Source organism: Bufo bufo, chromosome 4 (genome assembly GCF_905171765.1).
Source record: "Bufo bufo chromosome 4, aBufBuf1.1, whole genome shotgun sequence".
In the NCBI taxonomy this organism is placed as follows: Eukaryota; Metazoa; Chordata; class Amphibia; order Anura; family Bufonidae; genus Bufo; species Bufo bufo.
The window spans coordinates 334,980,861-335,002,054 of NC_053392.1; the positions used below are offsets into that span (position 1 = coordinate 334,980,861).

Below are 21,194 nucleotides of genomic sequence, written 5' to 3' on the forward strand. Positions count from 1 at the left end.
ATAGTCATCTGTATCGGCAGGGGAGGGAGAGGTGTGTCCCCTCCCTGTTCCTCTGATAGGCTGCCAGCACTAGACCGGCAGCCTATCAGAGGCCGGTGCACGTCATCGCGCCGCCTGAGCCAGCGAGGGACACAGGCCGGAAGAGGCCTGCATCGCATCGGTGAAGGAGGTAAGTATACGTTTTTTTTTTTTATATATATATAAATACTGGCACATAAGGGGGGCTACTGCCACAGACATAAGGGGGACTACTGGCACATAAGGGAAACTACTGGCACATAAGGGGATCTACTGGCACATAAGGGGCGCTACTGGCACATAAGGGGGGCTACTGACACATGCTAGGAGGCTACTGGCACATAAGGGTGACTACTGGCACATAAGGGGGGCTACTGGCACATAAGGGGGGCTACTGGCACATGATAGGAGGCTACTGGCACATATTAGGAGGCTACTGGCACATAAGGGGGGTTACTGGCACATAAGGGGGGCTACTGGCACATAAGGGGGGTTACTGGCACATGATAGGAGGCTACTGGCACATGATATGAGGCTACTGGCACATGATAGGAGGCTACTGGCACATAAGGGGGGCTACTGTCACATGATGGGGGGCTACTGGCACATAAGGGGGCTACTGGCACTTGATAGGGGGGGCGACTGGCACATAAGTGGGCTACTGGCACATGATAGGGGGCACTCAGGCTACCGGCACATGATGGTGGGGGGCTCTTATTACTGGCACATGATTGGGGGGCATCTATGGGGGCTCTTATTACTGGCATATGATTGGGGGCATCTATGGGGGCACATCTTACTGGCACATGATTAGGGGGCATCTATTGGGGCACTTATTACTGGCACATTATTGGGTGGCACTATAGGGGCATCTACTGAGGCTCAAAAGAAGGGGTATTTTATATGGGGGGCTCTGTATAGGGGCATTTTTATACTGGGACACATTATGGTGGGTACTATGGGGAAGGGGGGAGAGGAGCACTATGGGGTCATCTACGGGGGCACTGAGAAGGGGTATTTTGTATTGGCACATTATGGGAACATTAGCTCAACTGGGGGCATTACAAGGGGGTATGTTTTGCACATTATAAGGAGAATTATTTCTACGGGGGGGGGGGGGGGCATTATGGTGGGCTTTATTACTCCCCCATGGTATGACCCCCTCGTAGCAGCACCAGCCTCTCCCTGCTCTGCTATCCCTCTGCCCTTTCTCCAAATCCTTATTATGAAATCTTTCTCATTAGGAAAAAGCACAACATTAGCTCCACCGAGCCCCCCAGCCAAGTGTTGAAGTGGTGTCCGAGATCCCCAAGGGCCAAGCCAAGTAATTGTAAGTTTTCATGTGGAGTATGTTTATGTTATACACATATAGCCTACACTGTACCACACAATATACAGTATACCTCTACACTGTGTAGGGGTTGTACTGTTTATTGTACAGCATGGCACAGAGGTTATATTGTCCAGCATGGTGTAACCTCCATACATTTTATGTACAGTATACAGTAATCCGCCTTGCCATCTATGCTTTGAATCTGTTTTTATATGTTACTTGGTTTTTGTACATTTACTTGCGTGTGCTAGTTGAGACCTGCTGTGATTGGGTTTTAGTTAGTTATTAAATGCTAACATGACATTTTTTTGGGCTTTGCACATTATTGATGATTGTATTTCATGACTACTCTTCTAAGGGTATTGCCTTCCTTTATACTGCAGTTCTCCTGTACCACTCTGCCTGTGACTTTTAGCAGTTTAACCGCCTCCGGACCGCCTAACGCAGGATCGCGTTCCGGAGGCGGCAGCTGCAGGCAGAGTCACGCATATACGCGTCATCTCGCGAGACACGAGATTTCGCTCAAAGCCAGCCCGCGCATGCGTATCGCGGGCCGGCAAAAGTTCAAGGAGTATTTCGTCAGCAACCTGCCAGCCAATGATCGTTGCTGGCAGGTTGCTGATTTTTAAAAAATCTAATCAGAAGCCATCTAACACCTTATATTTATAAATATAAGGTGTTAAATTGCTTCTCTGCTCCTCTGCTGGTCCTTTTGGTCGGTTGGTTCCAGCAGAGGAGCAGACATCACAGTGAGTAGCCACCAACACCACACTTAGCCCCAGATCACCCCTTGATCGCCCCTGTCAATCACTAGTGAAAGGGAAAAAAGTGATCAGTGTAAACTGTCACTTTTTTTCCCCACTGGTATTGACTGATGTTTTAGGTCCCTTGGTTAGGTAGTTAGCGTCAGTTAGCGCCCAGCCCACCGCACCGCAGTCACTTATTCGCTGATTAGCGTATCGCTAATCAGCATTTGTACTTTTATAGTATCTGTAAGTGATCAAAACTGATCACAGTCAGATCTATAATTGTATTAGTGTCACCTTAGTTCATCCTCCACCCAAAATGCAGTGTTTGCCCGATCAGGCCTGATCAGTCGCCCACACGTGCATTCACCCACGCCCGCCCCGCCGCTGTGACAAAAAAAAAATATTTTTTGATCACTGCACAATCACTTTACAAGCGCTGTGGCGAAAAAAATAATCAGTTTTGATATTTTTTATCAATCGCAGCGGCCTCCGGTACTTCGCTAGCCTCCCATTTGTAAGACAGGCTTGCTTTTTTTCTTGGGTATTCTCAGGGAATACCCCTAAATTTAGTAGTCCAAATGTCAAACAGGGGGTATTCTTCTGAAGAGGCCTACAGGCTTCTGACCCAGTCGGATGAGGAATGGGAACCCTCATCTGACGAATCTAGCGGGTCAGAATATGAACCTGTAGAAAGCAGTGGCAGTCTGACCCAAAGTTCGGACGAGGAGGTTGAGGTCCCTGATAGCACCCGGCCCCTTGTTGCTAGACCACAGGTTGCGCAGGATCCGCTTCAAGAGCAGCAGAGTGGGGCTGGCGCTGTCGGATCACGTGGTGAGGCATACACCAGCAGCGCAGCCCTCCCTGGACCTAGTACCAGCACTGCCGTACAACATGGTGAAGTGGCGAGCACCAGAAGGGCAGTTGAAGCTGGTACGGTGGCACGTGCAATAGTTACCCCGTCGCAGCCACCGCACAGACAGGCCCGTAGAGCCCCTAGAGTCCCTGAGGTGCTGGCAAACCTTGATTGGCAGTCCCCAACTTCAGCCGCACCTGTAGTTCCCCCTTTCACCGCCCAGTCTGGAGTTCGGGTTGAGACAGCTCAGATCGGTTCGGCACTGGAATTTTTTGAACTGTTCTTGACTGCGGAGCTCTTGGACTTAGTCGTGGCAGAAACAAATCGGTATGCCACTCAATTTATAGCCGCCAACCCGGGAAGCTATTATGCCCAGCCTTTCCGGTGGAAACCAGTCGAAGTTTCCGAATGAAAATTTTTTCTGGGCCTTCTCCTCAACATGGGTCTAACCAAAAAGCATGAATTGCGGTCATATTGGTCCACGAACCCGATTCATCACATGCCCATGTTCTCTGCTGCTATGTCCAGGGCACGATTTGAGGCCATCCTGCGTCTCCTGCACTTTAGCGACAACACCACCTCCCGTCCCAGATGCCACCCAGCTTTTGACCGGCTCTGCAAAATTCGGCCCCTCATAGACCACTTCAACAACAAATTTGCAGATTTGTATACCCCTGAGCAAAACATCTGCGTAGACGAGTCCCTTATACATTTTACTGGGCGCCTTGGCTTCAAACAATACATACCAAGCAAGCGCGCCCGGTATGGGGTCAAATTGTATAAGCTCTGTGAAAGGGCCACAGGCTATACCCACAAATTTCGGATCTATGAGGGAAAAGATCAGACCCTGGAGCCGGTCGGTTGCCCTGACTACCTGGGGAGCAGTGGGAAGACAGTCTGGGACTTGGTGTCACCCTTATTTGGCAAGGGGTACCATCTTTATGTGGACAATTTTTACACAAGTGTGCCCCTCTTCAGGCATTTGTTCCTAGAACAGATTGGCTGCTGTGGCACCGTGCGACCTAGTTGCCGGGGCTTCCCCCAACGGCTCGTTACCACCCATCTTGCAAGGGGGGAGAGGGCTGCCTTGTGTAATGAAGAACTGCTCGCGGTGAAATGGAGAGACAAGCGTGACGTTTACATGCTCTCCTCCATTGACGCAGACACGACAATACAAATTGAACGGGCAACCAGTGTCATTGAAAAGCCCCTCTCAGTCCACGACTATAATACGCTCATGGGAGGGGTGGACTTCAATGACCAGATGTTGGCTCCCTATTTAGTTTCCTGACGCACCAGACGCTGGTATAAGAAGGTGTCTGTATATTTGATTCAATTGGCGATGTACAATAGTTTTGTTCTCTACAGTAAGGCTAGGAGAACGGGATCCTTCCTCAAATTTCAGGAAGAGATCATCGCGAACCTCCTGTATCCACCAGTGTAGTGAGCCATCTACACGAGCGACATTTCCCCAATGTCGTTGCTGGTACCTCAACCCAACCGTCACCCCGAAAAAGATGTCGTGTCTGTAGCAGGAGTGGAATAAGGCGTGACACCCGCTATTTCTGTCCTGACTGCCCTGACCACCCTGCCCTATGCTTAGGGGAGTGTTTCCGGAAGTACCACACACAGGTACACTTAGCATAGGGATTGCATCTCACAGGACAGGCACACAGGGCTATTAGGGCCCTTACACTCACAGCTGCTGCAAACCTCTCCTTTCACCTGGGATAAAGTGCATAATGTACTTTGCCACAACTTTGGGCGCTTTGCGCTTTGCACATTGTCCCATGGGGAAGGAGAGGTTTGCCCTATAAAGGTAAAAGAAACCAAACAAAAAAAAAAACACCGGTAAGCAAAAAAGTTAAATAAAGTTTATATGTTCCGTTCAAATTTTATTAGAAAGTTAATAAACTTATTGCGTTGCAGCCTGGTTTTTTCTTTTCTTTTTTGTTTTGTTTTTTTTACCTTCCAGGCATTGCGCTGCTGTCAGATTACACAAAAGTCAGTGTATGCAGCGCTGCAAGAAGAGATTTCTCCAGTAAAAGATACGTTTGCCGAGGCATATGAGCTGAGGAGGCGGCGGTGTTCATATACTTTGGCAAACACTGTATATAAAAAAATATATAAAAAAATCCCGGCAATGATTTATTCATCCACATCGATTGATGTGAATGGAGAAATCGGGTTTGCCAGGGCATACGAGCTAAGTGGGTATGGATGTTGGGCGGAGCTCCTATGTCCTGGCAGACGCCTTTCCCCTCCTTTTTTTTTTTGGCAGAGATTTTTTCATCCACATTGATCGATGCGAATGAAGAAATCTGTGCCGTTCATTTTTTCTTTCAGCCCAGAGGCTGAACGAAAAAAATAATAATCTCATTACCCGTATGCTCAATATAAGGAGAATAGCAGAAACTCCTAATGCTGGCCATACATGTAATGATTGCGGAGACCCTCAAATGCCAGGGCAGTACAAACACACCACAAATGACCCCATTTTGGAAAGAAGACACCCCAAGGTATTCACTAAAGGGCATATTGAGTCAATGAAAGATTGAAATTTTTGTCCCAAGTTAGCGGAAAGGGAGACTTTGTGAGAAAAAAAAAACAAAAAAACTATTTCCGCTAACTTGTGGCAAAAAAAAAATTCTATGAACTCGCCATGCCCCTCATTAAATACCTTGGGGTGTCTTCTTTCCAAAATGGGGTCACATGTGGGGTATTTATACTGCCCTGGCATTTTAGGGGCCCTAAAGCATGAGAAGAAGTCTGGGATCCAAATGTCTAAAAATGCCCTTCTAAAAGGAATGTGGGCCCCTTTGCGCATCTAGGCTGCAAAAAAGTGTCACACATCTGGTATCGCCGTACTCAGGAAAAGTTGGGGAATGTGTTTTGGGGTGTCATTTTACATATACCCATGCTGGGTGAGAGAAATATCTCGGCAAAAGACAACTTTTCCAATTTTTTTATACAAAGTTGGCATTTGACCAAGATATTTATCTCACCCAGCATGGGTATATGTAAAATGACACCCCAAAACACATTGCCCAACTTCTCCTGAGTACGGATATACCACATGTGTGACACTTTTTTGCAGCCTAGGTGGGCAAAGGGGCCCACATTCCAAAGAGCACCTTTAGGATTTCACAGGTCATTTTTTACACATTTTGATTTCAAACTACTTACCACACATTAGGGCCCCTAAATTGCCAGGGCAGTATAACTACCCCACAAGTGACCCCATTTTGGAAAGAAGACACCCCAAGGTATTCCGTGAGGGGCATGGCGAGTTCCTAGAATTTTTTCTTTTTTGTCACAAGTTAGCGGAAAATGATGATTTATTTATTTATTTATTTTTTTCTTACAAAGTCTCATATTCCACTAACTTGTGACAAAAAATAAAAACTTCCATGAACTCACTATGCCCATCACGAAATACCTTGGGGTGTCTTCTTTCTAAAATGGGGTCACTTGTGGGGTAGTTATACTGCCCTGGCATTCTAGGGGCCTTAATGTGTGGTAAGTAGTTTGAAATCAAAATGTGTAAAAAATGACCTGTGAAATCCTAAAGGTGATCTTTGGAATGTGGGCCCCTTTGCCCACCTAGGCTGCAAAAAAGTGTCACACATCTGGTATCGCCGTACTCAGGAGAAGTTGGGCAATGTGTTTTGGGGTGTCATTCTACATATACCCATGCTGGGTGAGAGAAATATCTCGGTCAAATGCCAACTTTGTATAAAAAAAATGGGAAAAGTTGTCTTTTGCCGAGATATTTATCTCACCCAGCATGGGTATATGTAAAATGACACCCCAAAACACATTGCCCAACTTCTCCTGAGTACGGCGATACCAGATGTGTGACACTTTTTTGCAGCCTAGGTGGGCAAAGGGGCCCACATTCCAAAGAGCACCTTTAGGATTTCACAGGTCATTTTTTACACATTTTGATTTCAAACTACTTACCACACATTAGGGCCCCTAGAATGCCAGGGCAGTACAACTACCCCACAAGTGACCCCATTTTGGAAAGAAGACACCCCAAGGTATTTCGTGATGGGCATAGTGAGTTCATGGAAGTTTTTATTTTTTGTCACAAGTTAGTGGAATATGAGACTTGTTAAGGAAAAAAAATATATATATAAAAATCATCATTTTCCGCTAACTTGTGACAAAAAATAAAAAGTTCTATGAACTCACTATGCCCATCAGTGAATACCGTAGGGTGTCTACTTTCCGAAATGGGGTCATTTGTGGGGTTTTTCTACTGTCTGGGCATTGTAGAACCTCAGGAAACATGACAGGTGCTCAGAAAGTCAGTGCTGCTTCAAAAAGCGGAAATTCACATTTTTGTACCATAGTTTGTAAACGCTATAACTTTTACCCAAACCATTTTTTTTTTACCCAAACATTTTTTTTTATCAAAGACATGTAGAACACTAAATTTACAGAAAAAATTATATATGGATGTCGTTTTTTTTGCCAAATTTTACAACTGAAAGTGAAAAATGTCATTTTTTAAAAAAATTTAGTTAAATTTCGATTAATAACAAAAAAAGTAAAAATGGCAGCAGCAATGAAATACCACCAAATGAAAGCTCTATTAGTGAGAAGAAAAGGAGGTAAAATTCATTTGGATGGTAAGTTGCATGACCGAGCAATAAAGTGGCCTGGTCATTAAGGGTGTTTAAGCTAGGGGGGCTGAGGTGGTTAAGCAGTAATTTATGATTTTCTTTTGCTCTCAATAAATCTTGTGTTAAGCAAAAAATATATATCATCGAGCAGTTTTGATGGGGGGGGGGGGGGAGTTTTTTTTGACACTCGCCCTGAGAGAAATTTTACCTAGAAACTGCACTGCAGCTCACATACGGGGGCATGTTCTTGTACTGGCACATATTATTGCGAGTGCTATGGGGACATAGGCTTTATCAGGGACACTAAGATGGAGCATTTCTTGTACTGGCACACGGAAGGGGGCATTTTTTGCATTCGCTCATACCATAAAGGAATATTTTTTGTACTGGCCCACATTATAAGGGGGTATTTTGAGCAGTGGCACACATTATAAGGGGATATTTTTTGTACTGGTGCACACTGTAAGGGAGTATTTTTTGTATTGGCACATATTATAAGGGAGTATTTTTTGTACTGGCACACATTTTGAGGGGGTATTTTTTGTACTGTCGCACATTGTAAGGGGGTATTTTTTGTACTGGCGCACATTGTAAGGGGGTATTTTTTTCACAGGTGCACATTATAAGGGGGAATTTCTTGCACTAGCAACAATTATAAGGTGGTATTTTTTGAGCTTATGCACATTGTAATGGGGTATTTTTTGTACTAGTGCACATTTTATACTGGCATACATTGTAAGCGGGTATTTTAGTGCTGGCACACATTAAGGAGCATTTTTCTACTGGCACACCTTATAAGGAGAATTATTACTAGTGAGGAACTATGGGGAACATGATTACTAGGGGATATTATTACTATTAGGGGCACTGTTAACACTAAGTGCACTCTGGCAGAGAATCATTTCTACTGGTGAGACTTTGGGGAGCACTATTACTGTGAGGGGCACCCTATCAGCACAACTATTTTTGGGGGACATTATGTTTACACTAGTACTGTTGGGGATACTATTTGCTGGACACAGTTAATTTTTAGGACATTGTGTGCCAATAATTATTGAAGGGGCACGATCTGTTTGGTACTAGTATTTTCAGGGGGACTGTTTCTGCAGTATAGTATTGGGGAGCACAGAACTGGGGATGGCAGGATGGGGTGCTGAGAAGATGCGGAGGATGATGGAAAAGTAGAAAATTAAGATGTCTGTTTGTCAAACTCCGCAGAATCAAGAGATGGCTGAAAGAAATCATCTAGGTCTGAATAGAGATGAGGAAAAGAGAACATCTACATCAGAGGAGATCTTATTGGATGTAAGAGTTATGTGGTGCTGTATTACCTGTATGTTTTGTAGGGCTGTATGTAATGTTTTCGAAGGATAAAGGGAAGGGGTTAGGTTGAGAATTTAGCATGGGGGGGCTATTAAAATTTTTGCCTCGGGCAGCAGAAAGGCTATGTGTTCCCCTGCCCCTTAGCAGAAAGCAGGGGAGGGTGGGCCCAAGCTGAGCTCTTTTCGCTACGCCGATGGGTGCAGGTATTCGGGCCCTCGCCGATCTGATATTAATGACCTTTGCTGAGGATGGTCATCAACGTAACAAAAGCGGACAACACCGTTAAGAGGATGAAAATCTGTCTTGGTGATGTTATGAGGAGAGAGGAGCAGGACTAATTACAAGAGAGAATCCTGATAATTTTGTTGCAATGAGCCTTTAGATATGCAATAAATGTCCAGATAGGAATGCCTCTTTAAAGGCATTTTTTTGTGAAATTTTCGGCAATTCCGCATGCAAATCTGCAGCAGCATACCAAAACCAAATAATGCAGATATGAATGAGGATTTCATCTGCCGACAAAAGGTGAGCTGAGGAGAAGAAAAAAAAATAATAAAGAATACTAACCTCCTGTGGTAATTACTAGTCTCTGTATAATCTGGCCTTCTGTGTCATCTTATCCCACGAGACTAGCTGCAATGGCCACATGGGATGAGACATAATCATAAGAGGCGGGTTGTTGAGATCAGCATGGGAGCCTGGGCATTGAAATTAAAGGTGTGTACTTTTTAAAAAAAATTTAGGACTTGTGGATTTTGTTGCGTATCTGCTGCAAATCCAAATCAGCCATTATTCCTGAGGATTCCTGAAGTCAATGGGGATTTTCTACATGAAGTCTGCTCTGGATTGCAAAATAAACTGACGTGCTGCGGATTTAAAAATCCATAGGTAAATTTACACTTCAACATTTCCACATCATGTACATAAGATTAGTGGTATTGTATTATGGCTGGTACTCTATTAAGCTGCAGATTTCTATACAAATGGCCGTGATATGCAGGTAGCCTTAATTTAAGACATACATAAGTTTCAGGTAGAGGAAAATAAGAAAAAAATATTTTGAACCAAATAGTGTGCTAAAATATTTAACAGATCTGTGGAGAACTTTTATGGGGGATCTGTGTATGACACACAGGTCGTAGCCCCTTAGTAACAGTACAGCAAGTATAATGTGCCCTTCAACAAGAGTAGAATGCCATGCCTCGGTAGATAATACAGTAAGTCAACTTGTGAACAGCATGAGACGTCGTTGTCAAGCTGTAATTGATGCTCAAGGCCACATGACAAGTTATTCAGATATTTTGAAGAAGATTGGTTGGCACTGTGGTTTGCACGTGGTGCACGCGTCCAGAGAAGGCTGATGATGCTATTATGCCTCTTCATATCATCAAGAAAGTGAGTGCCGATCCTTCTTCGCTATATAAGTTATTGAGACATTGACATTTGTGGGGGTGTGCCCACCTCTGTTGTTGGCTTTTGTTTCAGTAAATTGTTTGAGATGAGGAAATCACCATCGCATGCTTCTACTTAAATGCCCTACTTTCATTATATAATATCACTGTAGCGTGAACTTTATAGATTTTCCATAAATTTCACCCAAAAGTCAAATATCCCAAACTTTGTGGGTAGTGCATATACCATATGAGGACCATATGATAGAGCTGCAATTTTTGCCCACCTCCCCTCGTAAACAATTATACACTGCTCAAAAAAAATAAAGGGAACACTTAAACAACACATTGTAACTCCAAGTCAATCACACTTCTGTGAAATCAAACTGTCCACTTAGGAAGCAACACTGATTGACAATCAATTTCACATGCTGTTGTGCAAATGGGATAGACAACAGGTGGAAATTATAGGCAATTAGCAAGACACCCCCAATAAAGGAGTGGTTCTGCAGGTGGTGACCACAGACCACATCTCAGTTCCTATGCTTCCTAGCTGATGTTTTGGTCACTTTTGAATGCTGGCGGTGCTTTCACTCTAGTGGTAGCATGAGACGGAGTCTACAACCCACACAAGTGGCTCAGGTAGTGCAGTTTATCCAGGATGGCACATCAATGCGAGCTGTGGCAAGAAGGTTTGCTGTGTCTGCCAGCGTAGTGTCCAGAGCATGGAGGCGCTACCAGGAGACAGGCCAGTACATCAGGAGACGTGGAGGAGGCCGTAGGAGGGCAACAACCCAGCAGCAGGACCGCTACCTCCGCCTTTGTGCAAGGAGGAACAGGAGGAGCACTGCCAGAGCCCTGCAAAATGACCTCCAGCAGGCCACAAATGTGCATGTGTCTGCTCAAACGGTCAGAAACAGACTCCATGAGGGTGATATGAGGGCCCGACGTCCACAGGTGGGGGTTGTGCTTACAGCCCAACACCGTGCAGGACGTTTGGCATTTGCCAGAGAACACCAAGATTGGCAAATTCGCCACTGGCGCCCTGTGCTCTTCACAGATGAAAGCAGGTTCACACTGAGCACATGTGACAGACGTGACAGAGTCTTGAGACGCCGTGGAGAACGTTCTGCTGCCTGCAACATCCTCCAGCATGACCGGTTTGGCATTGGGTCAGTAATGGTGTGGGGTGGCATTTCTTTGGAGGGCCGCACAGCCCTCCATGTGCTCGCCAGAGGTAGCCTGACTGCCATTAGGTACCGAGATGAGATCCTCAGACCCCTTGTGAGACCATATGCTGGTGCGGTTGGCCCTGGGTTCCCCCTAATGCAAGACAATGCTAGACCTCATGTGGCTGAAGTGTGTCAGCAGTTCCTGCAAGACGAAGGCATTGATGCTATGGACTGGCCCGCCCGTTCCCCAGACCTGAATCCAATTGAGCACATCTGGGACATCATGTCTCGCTGTGTCCACCAACGTCACGTTGCACCACAGACTGTCCAGGAGTTGGCAGATGCTTTAGTCCAGGTCTGGGAGGAGATCCCTCAGGAGACCGTCCGCCACCTCCTCAGGAGCATGCACAGGCGTTGTAGGGAGGTCACACAGGCACGTGGAGGCCACACACACTACTGAGCCTCATTTTGACTTGTTTTAAGGACATTACATCAAAGTTGGATCAGCCTGTAGTGTGTTTTTCCACTTTAATTTTGAGGGTGACTCCAAATCCAGACCTCCATGGGTTGAAAAATGTGATTTCCATTTTTTTTATTTTTGTGTGATTTTGTTGCCAGCACATTCAACTATGTAAAGAACAAAGTATTTCAGAAGAATATTTAATTAACTCAGATCTAGGATGTTATTTTTGTGTTCCCTTTATTTTTTTGAGCAGTGTATAAAAAGTGATCAAAAAGTCATTTGTTCCCCAAAAAGGTACAAAAACCCTATAGTTTGTCCCGCTACAAACAAGCCCTCACACAGCTCAGTCAACAACAAAAATAAAATCTTATTGCACCTGTGGCGAAACCAACCTCGCCACGGTGTTTTGGAGGGGGCTGTTTGCCAGCCTCCTGCCCCAGGATTATGGCCCATACTAACTTTGAAGGAGAAGACAGACCGGCCGCACAGCTTAAATCTGTGAAACTGTTTTGGGCAGGAAAGCCATGCTTGCAGCCGGCCAAATGTGACTTCCATGGAATTCGGGAACCCCTGCTCGGATCTGGGTGATTTTTGGATATGTTGTTCACCCAGATCAGAGCTATCCATGGATGTATACATTATGGGGATGTGTGGGGTTTTGAGGTGTTTTCTGTGTGTTGGGAAAAATGTGTGTTTTCTGTCTGGTAGTGATTAAGTTAGCCCATTACGTTTGGTAATTGTATTTTGTGGATTGCGTCTCAGACAATGCTCATTGTATTTTGTTGATTGCGTTAGACAGAGGGAAGGGGATTTTGTGTACAATTGCTGGGAGGGTTTCAATACTGTAAATGCATGTGATTGGCTAAAATATAAACTGTCACAGTCTTTTACAAGGGCCCCAGGGGGAGTGTCCCTTGCTAGGAGACCTGTATAAAAGGCTGAAAAATAACCCATTAAAGAGTTCCTGCTTTGCTCCTTTATGAAGTCTTGGCTCATGTTTGGGGGATGGGATAACTACACTCTTGGGGATTGCTATATCATAATACTCCCCTGAGTATAAGCTCTTGTAAGAGCTTGTTCCTGTCATTGGAGTTAGAAGAGGTTCACCCACTGGAGCCTTGTTGTAGGTCCAGGGTGGGTAGGAGACGGCGAGACCTCAACCAAGCTTCGGCGGTTCGTGGGGTCTGCAGCGCCGACGGTGTCAAGTGGAGTGCTTGGAGTCCTCTGGAAGCACTAGGAGCATCTATCGACGGAGGTACCCGGTCGGGGTGCTAGGCGTTCCGTTACAGCACCTAAAAACAATTTCAGCAGATTCCATGTTAGAAAATCCAGATGCCGCACCTTCCCTTCTGAATGCTGCCACGTCCCCAAACAGCAGTTTACGATAACATATGGGACATTGCCGTATTCAGGAAAAAAATGCATAACAAATTGTGGGTGAATTTTCTCCTGTTACCCCTTGTAAAAATTAAATATTTGGCGCTAAAGCAATATTTTATTGGAAATAAAATGGAGTGTTTCTAAACTCTTATGAAATCCATCAAAATCTGCCTGTTTTGCCGTTAATCCTTGCTGTGTTACAGGAAAAATGAATTAAAATAGAAAATCTTCCCATTTTACTTTAATTCACGTGAAACACCTAAAGGGTTAACAAAGTTTGTAAAATCAGTTTTGAGTTATTTAAGGGGTATAGTTTCTGATATGGGTGGTTTATATTATGTAATTCCCACAAAGTGACCTTATAACTGAATTGGTCCTTAAAAAAGATTGTTTAGAAAATTTTAAAACTTACTTCCAAAATTGTAAGCCTAAAATCCTAAAAAAATAAAATGATGTTAAAGTAGACATATAGGGAATGTTACTTAACCCGTAGGATACCAGCGACGTACATGTACGGTGCTGGAAACAGGGTCACAAATCCCAGTGCCGTATAGCTACGGCGCTCTGATCTGGCGGGCATAGGAGCTGCGCCCATCCGATCAGCTGCAGGGGTCCGGCAGTCACTGATAACCGGCCCCTGCTGACCGCGCCGGTATCCTGCCGGGTGTACATTGAGTCCCCGCGCTGCTGTGACAGGGACCAGATTACAGGGAAGGCAGCCAGATGCCTTCTTTAGGCATTGTGGCTGCCTTCCGTGTGAGCCTGTAAGATCAAGTCCCCTGGATCTCACAGGCAGGAAGGCTGTAAGTGTAAAGTTTTACAAAAAAATGTAAAGTTTCAAGTAAAAATTTTTTAAAAAAGCGTCCTTTTCCCAAAATAAAGTTAAATTTTTTTTTGTATACATATTAGGTAGCACTGTGTCCATATCGACCGGCTCTATAAAAATATCACATGATCCACCCCATCAGGTGAATGCCGTAAACCCCCCCCCCCCCCCCAAAAGAAAAAAACTGTGCCATTTTCTGGTCACCTTGCCTCACAAAAAGTGTAATACCAAGCAATCAAAAAGGCGTATTTAGCCCAAAATGGTACTAATCAAACTGTCATCCCATCCCGCAAAAAATGAGCCCCTACCTAAGACAATCAGCCAAAAAAATAAAAATAAGACTCTCAGAAAATGGCAACACAAAAACAAGATTTTATTCTGTTCAAAAAGGCTTTGTTGTGTAAAACGTAAAAATAAAAATGAGACACCATATTAGGTATCGCCGCGTAAACAACCTGCTCTATAAAAATATCACATGAGATGGCACCTCAGGTGAATGCTGTAAAAAAATGTTGTTGTTTTTTTTAACTATGCCAAAACAACAATTTTTTTTTTACTTGCCTGACAAAAAGTGTAATATAAGCGATCAAAAAGTCTTATGTACCTCAAAATGGTACCAATGAAAAAGTCACCTCAACCCGCAAAAAATGAGCCCCACATAAGACAATCACTTAAAAAATAAAAGCCAATGGCACCCGTAAACCAATCCATCAAAATCTGCGCTGCAAAAGCCATATGGCGCTTCATCCGTTCTGAATCCTGCCATGTGCCTCCACAGCAGTTTACAACCACATATAGGGTGTTGCCGTATTCAGGAGAAAGTGGGTAACAAATTATGGGTTGCTTTTTTTCCTGTTACCCCTTGTGAAAATGAAAAATTTGGGGCTAAAGCAACATTTTATTGGAAGAAATGAAACTTTTCATTTTCACAGCTGTTTTCAAAGTGCTCAGTAGTCCCTTAATATATTCTTTAAGGATGTAGCTTCCAAAATGGGGTCACTTTTTGAGGGTTTCCACTGTAGGGGTATGTCAGGGTCTCTTCAAATACAAAATGGTGCCTAAACCATTCTAGCAAAATCTGCCTCCAAAATCCATATGGCATTTCTTTCCTTCTGACCACTGCCACATGCCCATAGGGCAGTTTACCGCCACAAATGGGGTACTTCTGTAAACTGCAGAATCAGAGTAATATATTTAGATTTTTTTTTTTGCTGTTAACCCTTGCTGTGTTGCAAGAAAAAAAAATTGACTAACAAAAAAAATCTACCAAAAAAGTGAAATTTTGAGATTTCACCTCCAGTCAGGCTTGAATTCAAGGGAGCAGAGGCCTCCTTGCTTCAAGTCAAGGTAAACGCGACCTCTTCCCTGCCCCTTCACCTACGACTGACAGCCAGCTGTTGGGCATAAGCGCTCTCAGTCACAGCAAAGGGGCATGGAAGGGGGAGCAATTACCTTGACTTGAAGCAAGGAGGCCGCTAGTGTGAAAGTACCCTAAACTATAAGAAGCAAACTCTGTCAGGCAGAGTAGACACTAAATTTCAAAAAGGCTAATTAACATAGGTTGAGGGCAGCATTTCAGGGCATAGACTGGGAGCAGCTACTGTCACATAATACTGAGGATAAATGGGAGAGCTTTAAATCCACATTGAGTAATTGCACTAAAAAAAAAATATTCCTTTAGGTAACAAGGATAAACGGCTAAAATTAAACCCCCCATATCTTACAGCTACTGTAAAAAGGGCAATAAAAAAAAAAGGGCATTTTAAAAAAACAAATCTGAGGGGTCAGCTAGAGTGTTTGAAGATTAAAAAGGCCTTAATAAAATCTGTAAAAAGGAGATAAAATTAGCAAAAATACAAAACAAATCCCCAAAAATTCTTTAAATATATAAATGCTAAAAAAAAACTAGGTCTGAGCAAGTAGGTCCCCTAAATAATGGGCAACGGGGGGTAGTCACTGAAGATAAGGAAAAGGCAGAGTTACTAAATGTTTTTTTTAGCTCTGTATATACAAAAGAAAAGAAAGGAGCTGATATCTGTGGTGCTGGGGCGGTTAGTACATCCAGTGATATACTCAATTGGCTAACCATAGATATGGTCCAAGACAAGTTAAATAGGGTAAATGTGAACAAGGCTCCAGGTCCAGATGGATTACACCCAAGAGTGCTTAAAGAGCTCAGTTCAGTCATTGTTGTGCCCGTTTATAATTTTTAAAGATTGTCTAGGTACTGGCAGGGCCAAAGGATTGGCGCAAGGCAAACGTGGTGCCCATATTCAAAAAAGGATCAAGGTCCTCTGCAGGTAAATATAGACAAGTAAGTTTAACTTCTGTTTTGGGAAAAATGTTTGAAGGACTCCTAAGGGACTATATACAGGAGCATGTGACTGTAAATAATATTATAAGTGATAACCAGCATGGGTTTACCAAGGACAGAAGTGGTCAGACTAACCGGATTTGTTTTTATGAGGAGGTGAGTAGTAGCCTGGACAGAGGAGCGGCTGTGGATGTAGTGTTTCTGGATTTTGCAAAGGCTTTTGATACTGTCCCTCATAGACGTTCAATATGTAAAGTAAGGTCCATAGGCTTGGAAAGTATAGTCTGTAATTGGATTGAAAACTGGCTGAAGGACCGTGTCCAGAGCGTTGTGGTCAATGATTTCTATTCACAATGGACCTGGGTTATAAGTGGTGTACCCCAAGGTTCAGTGCTGGGCACTTTATTATTTAATTTATTTATTAATGATATCGAGGATGAGATTAATAGCACCATTTCTATTTTTGCAGATGATACTAAGCTATGTAGAACTGTACAGTCTATGGACGATATCCATATACTACAAGTTGACTTGAACACTGAGTGATTGGGCATCAACTTGGCAAATGAGGTTCAATGTGGACAAACGTAAAGTTATGCATCTGGGTAGTAATGATCTCTGTGCTTCATATGTCCTAGGTGATGTAACACTGGGGGAGTCACTTATACAGAAGGATTTGGGTGTCCTTGTGGATGGTAGATTAAATTACAGCATACAATGTCAATCAGCTGCTTCTAAGGCCACCAGGATATTGTCATGCATTAAACGAAGCATGGACTCACGGGGCAGGGATGTAATACTACCACTTTACAAAGCGTTGGTGCAGCCTCACCTGGAATATGCAGTTCAGTTCTGGGCACCAGTCCATAGAAAGGACGCACTACAGCTGGAAAAAGTACAGAGGAGAGCAACTAAAATGATAAGGGGCATAGAGGGTCTTAGTTAAGAAGAAAGATTAAAAAGAATTGAATTTATTTAGTCTTGGGGGGGGCATGATTAACCTATACAAATATATAAGTGGGCCATACAAAAAATATAGTGAAAAACTGTTCCATTTAAAATGCCCTCAAAAGACAAGGGGGCACTGCCTCCGACTGGAGAAGAAAAAGTTCAGTCTCCAAAAGCGTCAAAGCTTCTTTACTGAAAGAACTGTAAATCTGTGGAATAGACTTCCTCAGGACATGGTCACAGCAGGAACAGTAGACTGTTTTAAAAAGGGTTTAGATGAATTCTTAAAAGTAAACATCAATGCTTATGAAAACGTGTAGAAATCTGAGTCTCATTTCCTTCTGGGATTCGCATCCCCACCTATCCCTTGGTTGAACTTGATGGACTTATGTCTTTTTTCAACCATATTAACTATGTAACGATGATGCATTAAAATCTATGAGTCAATTCACATAAGCGATTTTCCTCATTGATCCGTGCCGAGAAAATTTCTGAATTCACCATATATCTTCCATTTTTCCACAAGTCTCATTCATGCAAGTGGATGTCATTCATGTGTGGGCAGTTTAAAAACTCGTCAATGTTTACCATCAGGAAAACAGATGACTTCATATCAAGTCTGAAAGAGACCTTACACATCTGTTTTCTGACTCTTAAAGGGTTTTATGGAGTGAATTTTGGGGTATTTGACTTAATTATTTAATTGCTGTAATCATGCATTTTTTGCTTCTTAATGAGTGTACTAAACTACTTTTTTGCTTCTGTCCTAGTAGCGGGAGAATGATAGTTAACCATTTTCCTGTGCTGCCTCTGGACTCTTGGAAAGAAAAATTTTGGTAAGTAAAATGTGAACTGTTAAACATGCCACTACCTTAAAGAAAAGCCGAAAAATACATTTTTAGATATGCAGAAAAATACTGTAAATAAAATACATTGTAAATAAAAGATTTTTATTTCCATATTTTTATTTCAAAAATTTAGACAAGTCATATAAAGATGTTTTATACTTCTATAAAGTAATTTTTTTGTAGCATTTATTATAAAGTCTTTTACAAGCTTTGAAGAATTTCAGTGTGTAAAGATTACACATTAAGATATACAGAATACAATAGGACAGTGGCATATGATAATACACTGCAGAAACATTCTAGGGAGTCTTTGTTAGTGCTAGTTAGCTGCCAAACTAATTACGTCTAGATACATATACATATGTATGATAAATGATTCGTGAAGAGATGACGTGGCTGCTAGGTTGTTTTCCAATTAAAAACAAGATGCCGGTAACCTCACAAGCAGCATCCTTGCGAAGGTGAAAGCAGCTTTTATGATAAAAAGCCAACTCTAGTGAGCATCTATTACAATCAAATCAGTGATTACTGAAAAGTGATGATGGTCGTCAACACAAACATGATTTAATCCAAGTCCTCAGCGCAAAAAGGCAGAATTTGTATGTTTTTCCAAATGACAAAACAGATCATGATAAGCATGGACAAAAACCGCTAGATGAGAAGCATTGACAAAACAATGATATACTGCCCACAAAGGACGGGAGAAATGACTGCCAAAGATGCTGCAAGATTCCTGATGCGAGACGACCGACTAGAATAAGAACTTTCACATTTCTTAGAGCAAGAGGCTCATGTCAGCCAAGCTTCACAGCCCACATTCCATGACTTTTCCTGGAAGACCTGAACACAACTAAATACAACTCTGTTAACACTGTGGTCTTTCCATGATGAATTACTCGTTTTACGATACATGCGCCCACTTAAAGTAACCCTTTATGAACACGAGCCCCTTCTCACAGCCTGAATCGTTGCTGTAGTGCTATAAACATGCGCTATGAAGCATGGACTTGTTTAAATTTGGTTCAGAGCATGTAAGAAACACATATGTAGGACATCACAACTGACATCAGAGAGTCCTGTCCAAGCACCTTGAGGTTCAGTGTGTGCGTAATCATGTACTTCAGTGGCAATTGCACCCAATTCCAGAGCTGAAATTAAAAGTAACATTGTAGAGTAATATAGAGGTTAGTATGTTACATTTATTACAGCAGATTGTAACATGCCAACACTATAATAAAATAATGTTTTACAGTCAAAGGATTTCACTCGCTTCCAGTCGTTAAGCCTGTCTTATTTTGGATGGTGTGTAGTTCCTGTCTATAATTTCATCTTGTAAAAACATATGAAGGCAACGTTCGTTCTGTGCCAAAGGGTGGCCAGCAACTCTGCAAATGAAAAGAAATAAATGTCAGCCATTATACGGTACGGCAAATCATTCCAAGGGCGATTCTGTTCTGCAGATCCAAGCTTTACACCTAAACTGCATAGTGTGTATCGAAATATTAAGGCGTTTCTTATCAAATCAGCAGTGATGTAAAGAATAACATGATTAAATACACTGGGCATATCTTAGAAGTACAGATAATGCTACAATCTGCAATCAATGCAAATGATTACCCAGGCTTAGTAAACTGCATTGTTCCTGCAATAGGGCATATGTTGAAACAGGGGAGAGCTATGGTATAGCACGGAACTATTTGTTTCAGCGCCTTCAATTTCACAGGCAATCTGCATACATTAACTATACACAACAAATAGAAGGTCAGCAATAAGGAGGATTTGTGTTAACTCATTCAGTGCAGGGAATAGACTGTGGCCCTCTGCGGTGCAGTCTTTTATACATGACAATCATTTCCTGCTGGCTGCGACGCAGAGGATCACACTTACTTGTTTATAAATTGCTCAAGCCCTTGCTTTCTTTCCTCTATGAAAGAGTCATCAAAGATCCCTTCATCTCCTCTGAATGGGAGCTGTCGAAAAAGAGCCTTGCCAGGTAGAGGGGGCACCACAACCTAAGAAAAACAGAAGAAATTAACAGGAAGGATGGAGCAGCATCCTTAGGCCCTACGAGCCTTGGCAAGTTGTTTCAGTTTGGTGGCGTTATAGGGAATGGGGGAGATTTACAAATAAAAATGCAACAGCATTCAGGCGCAATTTGCTAAAAAACAAAACAAAAAAACATATCTATTATTATTACATTCATACAGGGAAAGTTAAAGGGAACCTGTCATCAACTTTATGCTGACCGTACTGAGGGCAGTATAAAGTAGTGACAGAAATGCTGATTTCAGCGGTGTGTCATTTATGAGCTAAAAGTAAGTGGTTCCTGAGAACCAGCATCATAATCATTACAGCCCAGGCCTTGAATAGTCAAATCTACCTGAGAAGAGTCACGGTTATTCATAATCTCCTGCTCTCCTCGCCCATCTGCTGATGGTTGGCAGTTCTCTCCTAGAGAGAAAGGGAGAAAACTAGGTAGAAGCCGGTCAATCATCAGGAATTTATGAATAACCATGACTCCTCAGGTGGCCGGACTCTTTTCCAGGTCCAGTCTGCAATGATTGTGATGTTGGTTCTCGTCAACCACTTACTTTTAACTTATAAATGACAGACCGCTGAAATCAACTCACGTGTCTCTACTTATACTGCTGTTAGTATGTGGGTGGAGGAGGTTCGCACAGACAACAGGATATGGGCAGCAAAGTTGATGACAGGTTCCCTTTAAGGCTATGTTTGCTCTGACAGGAGCTACTGGTGCAGATTCCATCAAGAATCTGCTGCATCATTCAGTTGTATACTGAGCATTCTGGGCAGATTTTAAATATTTCTCATCAATTGGTAAAGAGACCACAATTGCTCTTAAAGTGCAACTGTCATGTTTTCATATAAAATAAATAAATACAAATCAAAAAACTATTTTAGGCTACTTTCACACTAGCGTTCGG

At 42.9% G+C, this 21,194-nt stretch overlaps 1 protein-coding gene across 3 annotated transcripts in view; it reads right to left on the reverse strand.

Annotated features, from left to right (window-relative positions):
- Positions 1 to 18,341: 18,341 nt before the first annotated feature.
- The window catches only part of SNX3 (sorting nexin 3), a 56,427-nt gene continuing 53,574 nt past the window's right edge, over positions 18,342 to 21,194 (reverse strand). Inside the window, exons 3-5 of one of the 3 annotated variants that reach the window (XM_040428848.1) lie at positions 20,137 to 20,261; positions 19,500 to 19,634; positions 18,342 to 19,397 (exon numbers count right to left, since the gene is read on the reverse strand). In XM_040428848.1, the coding sequence (XP_040284782.1) occupies positions 19,529 to 19,634; positions 20,137 to 20,261 (231 nt within the window). In that variant the 3' untranslated portion in view covers positions 18,342 to 19,397; positions 19,500 to 19,528. Of the gene's footprint in view, positions 19,635 to 20,136; positions 20,262 to 21,194 lie in introns of all 3 variants that reach the window. The other 2 variants (XM_040428847.1, XM_040428849.1) reach the window with 2 other exon arrangements.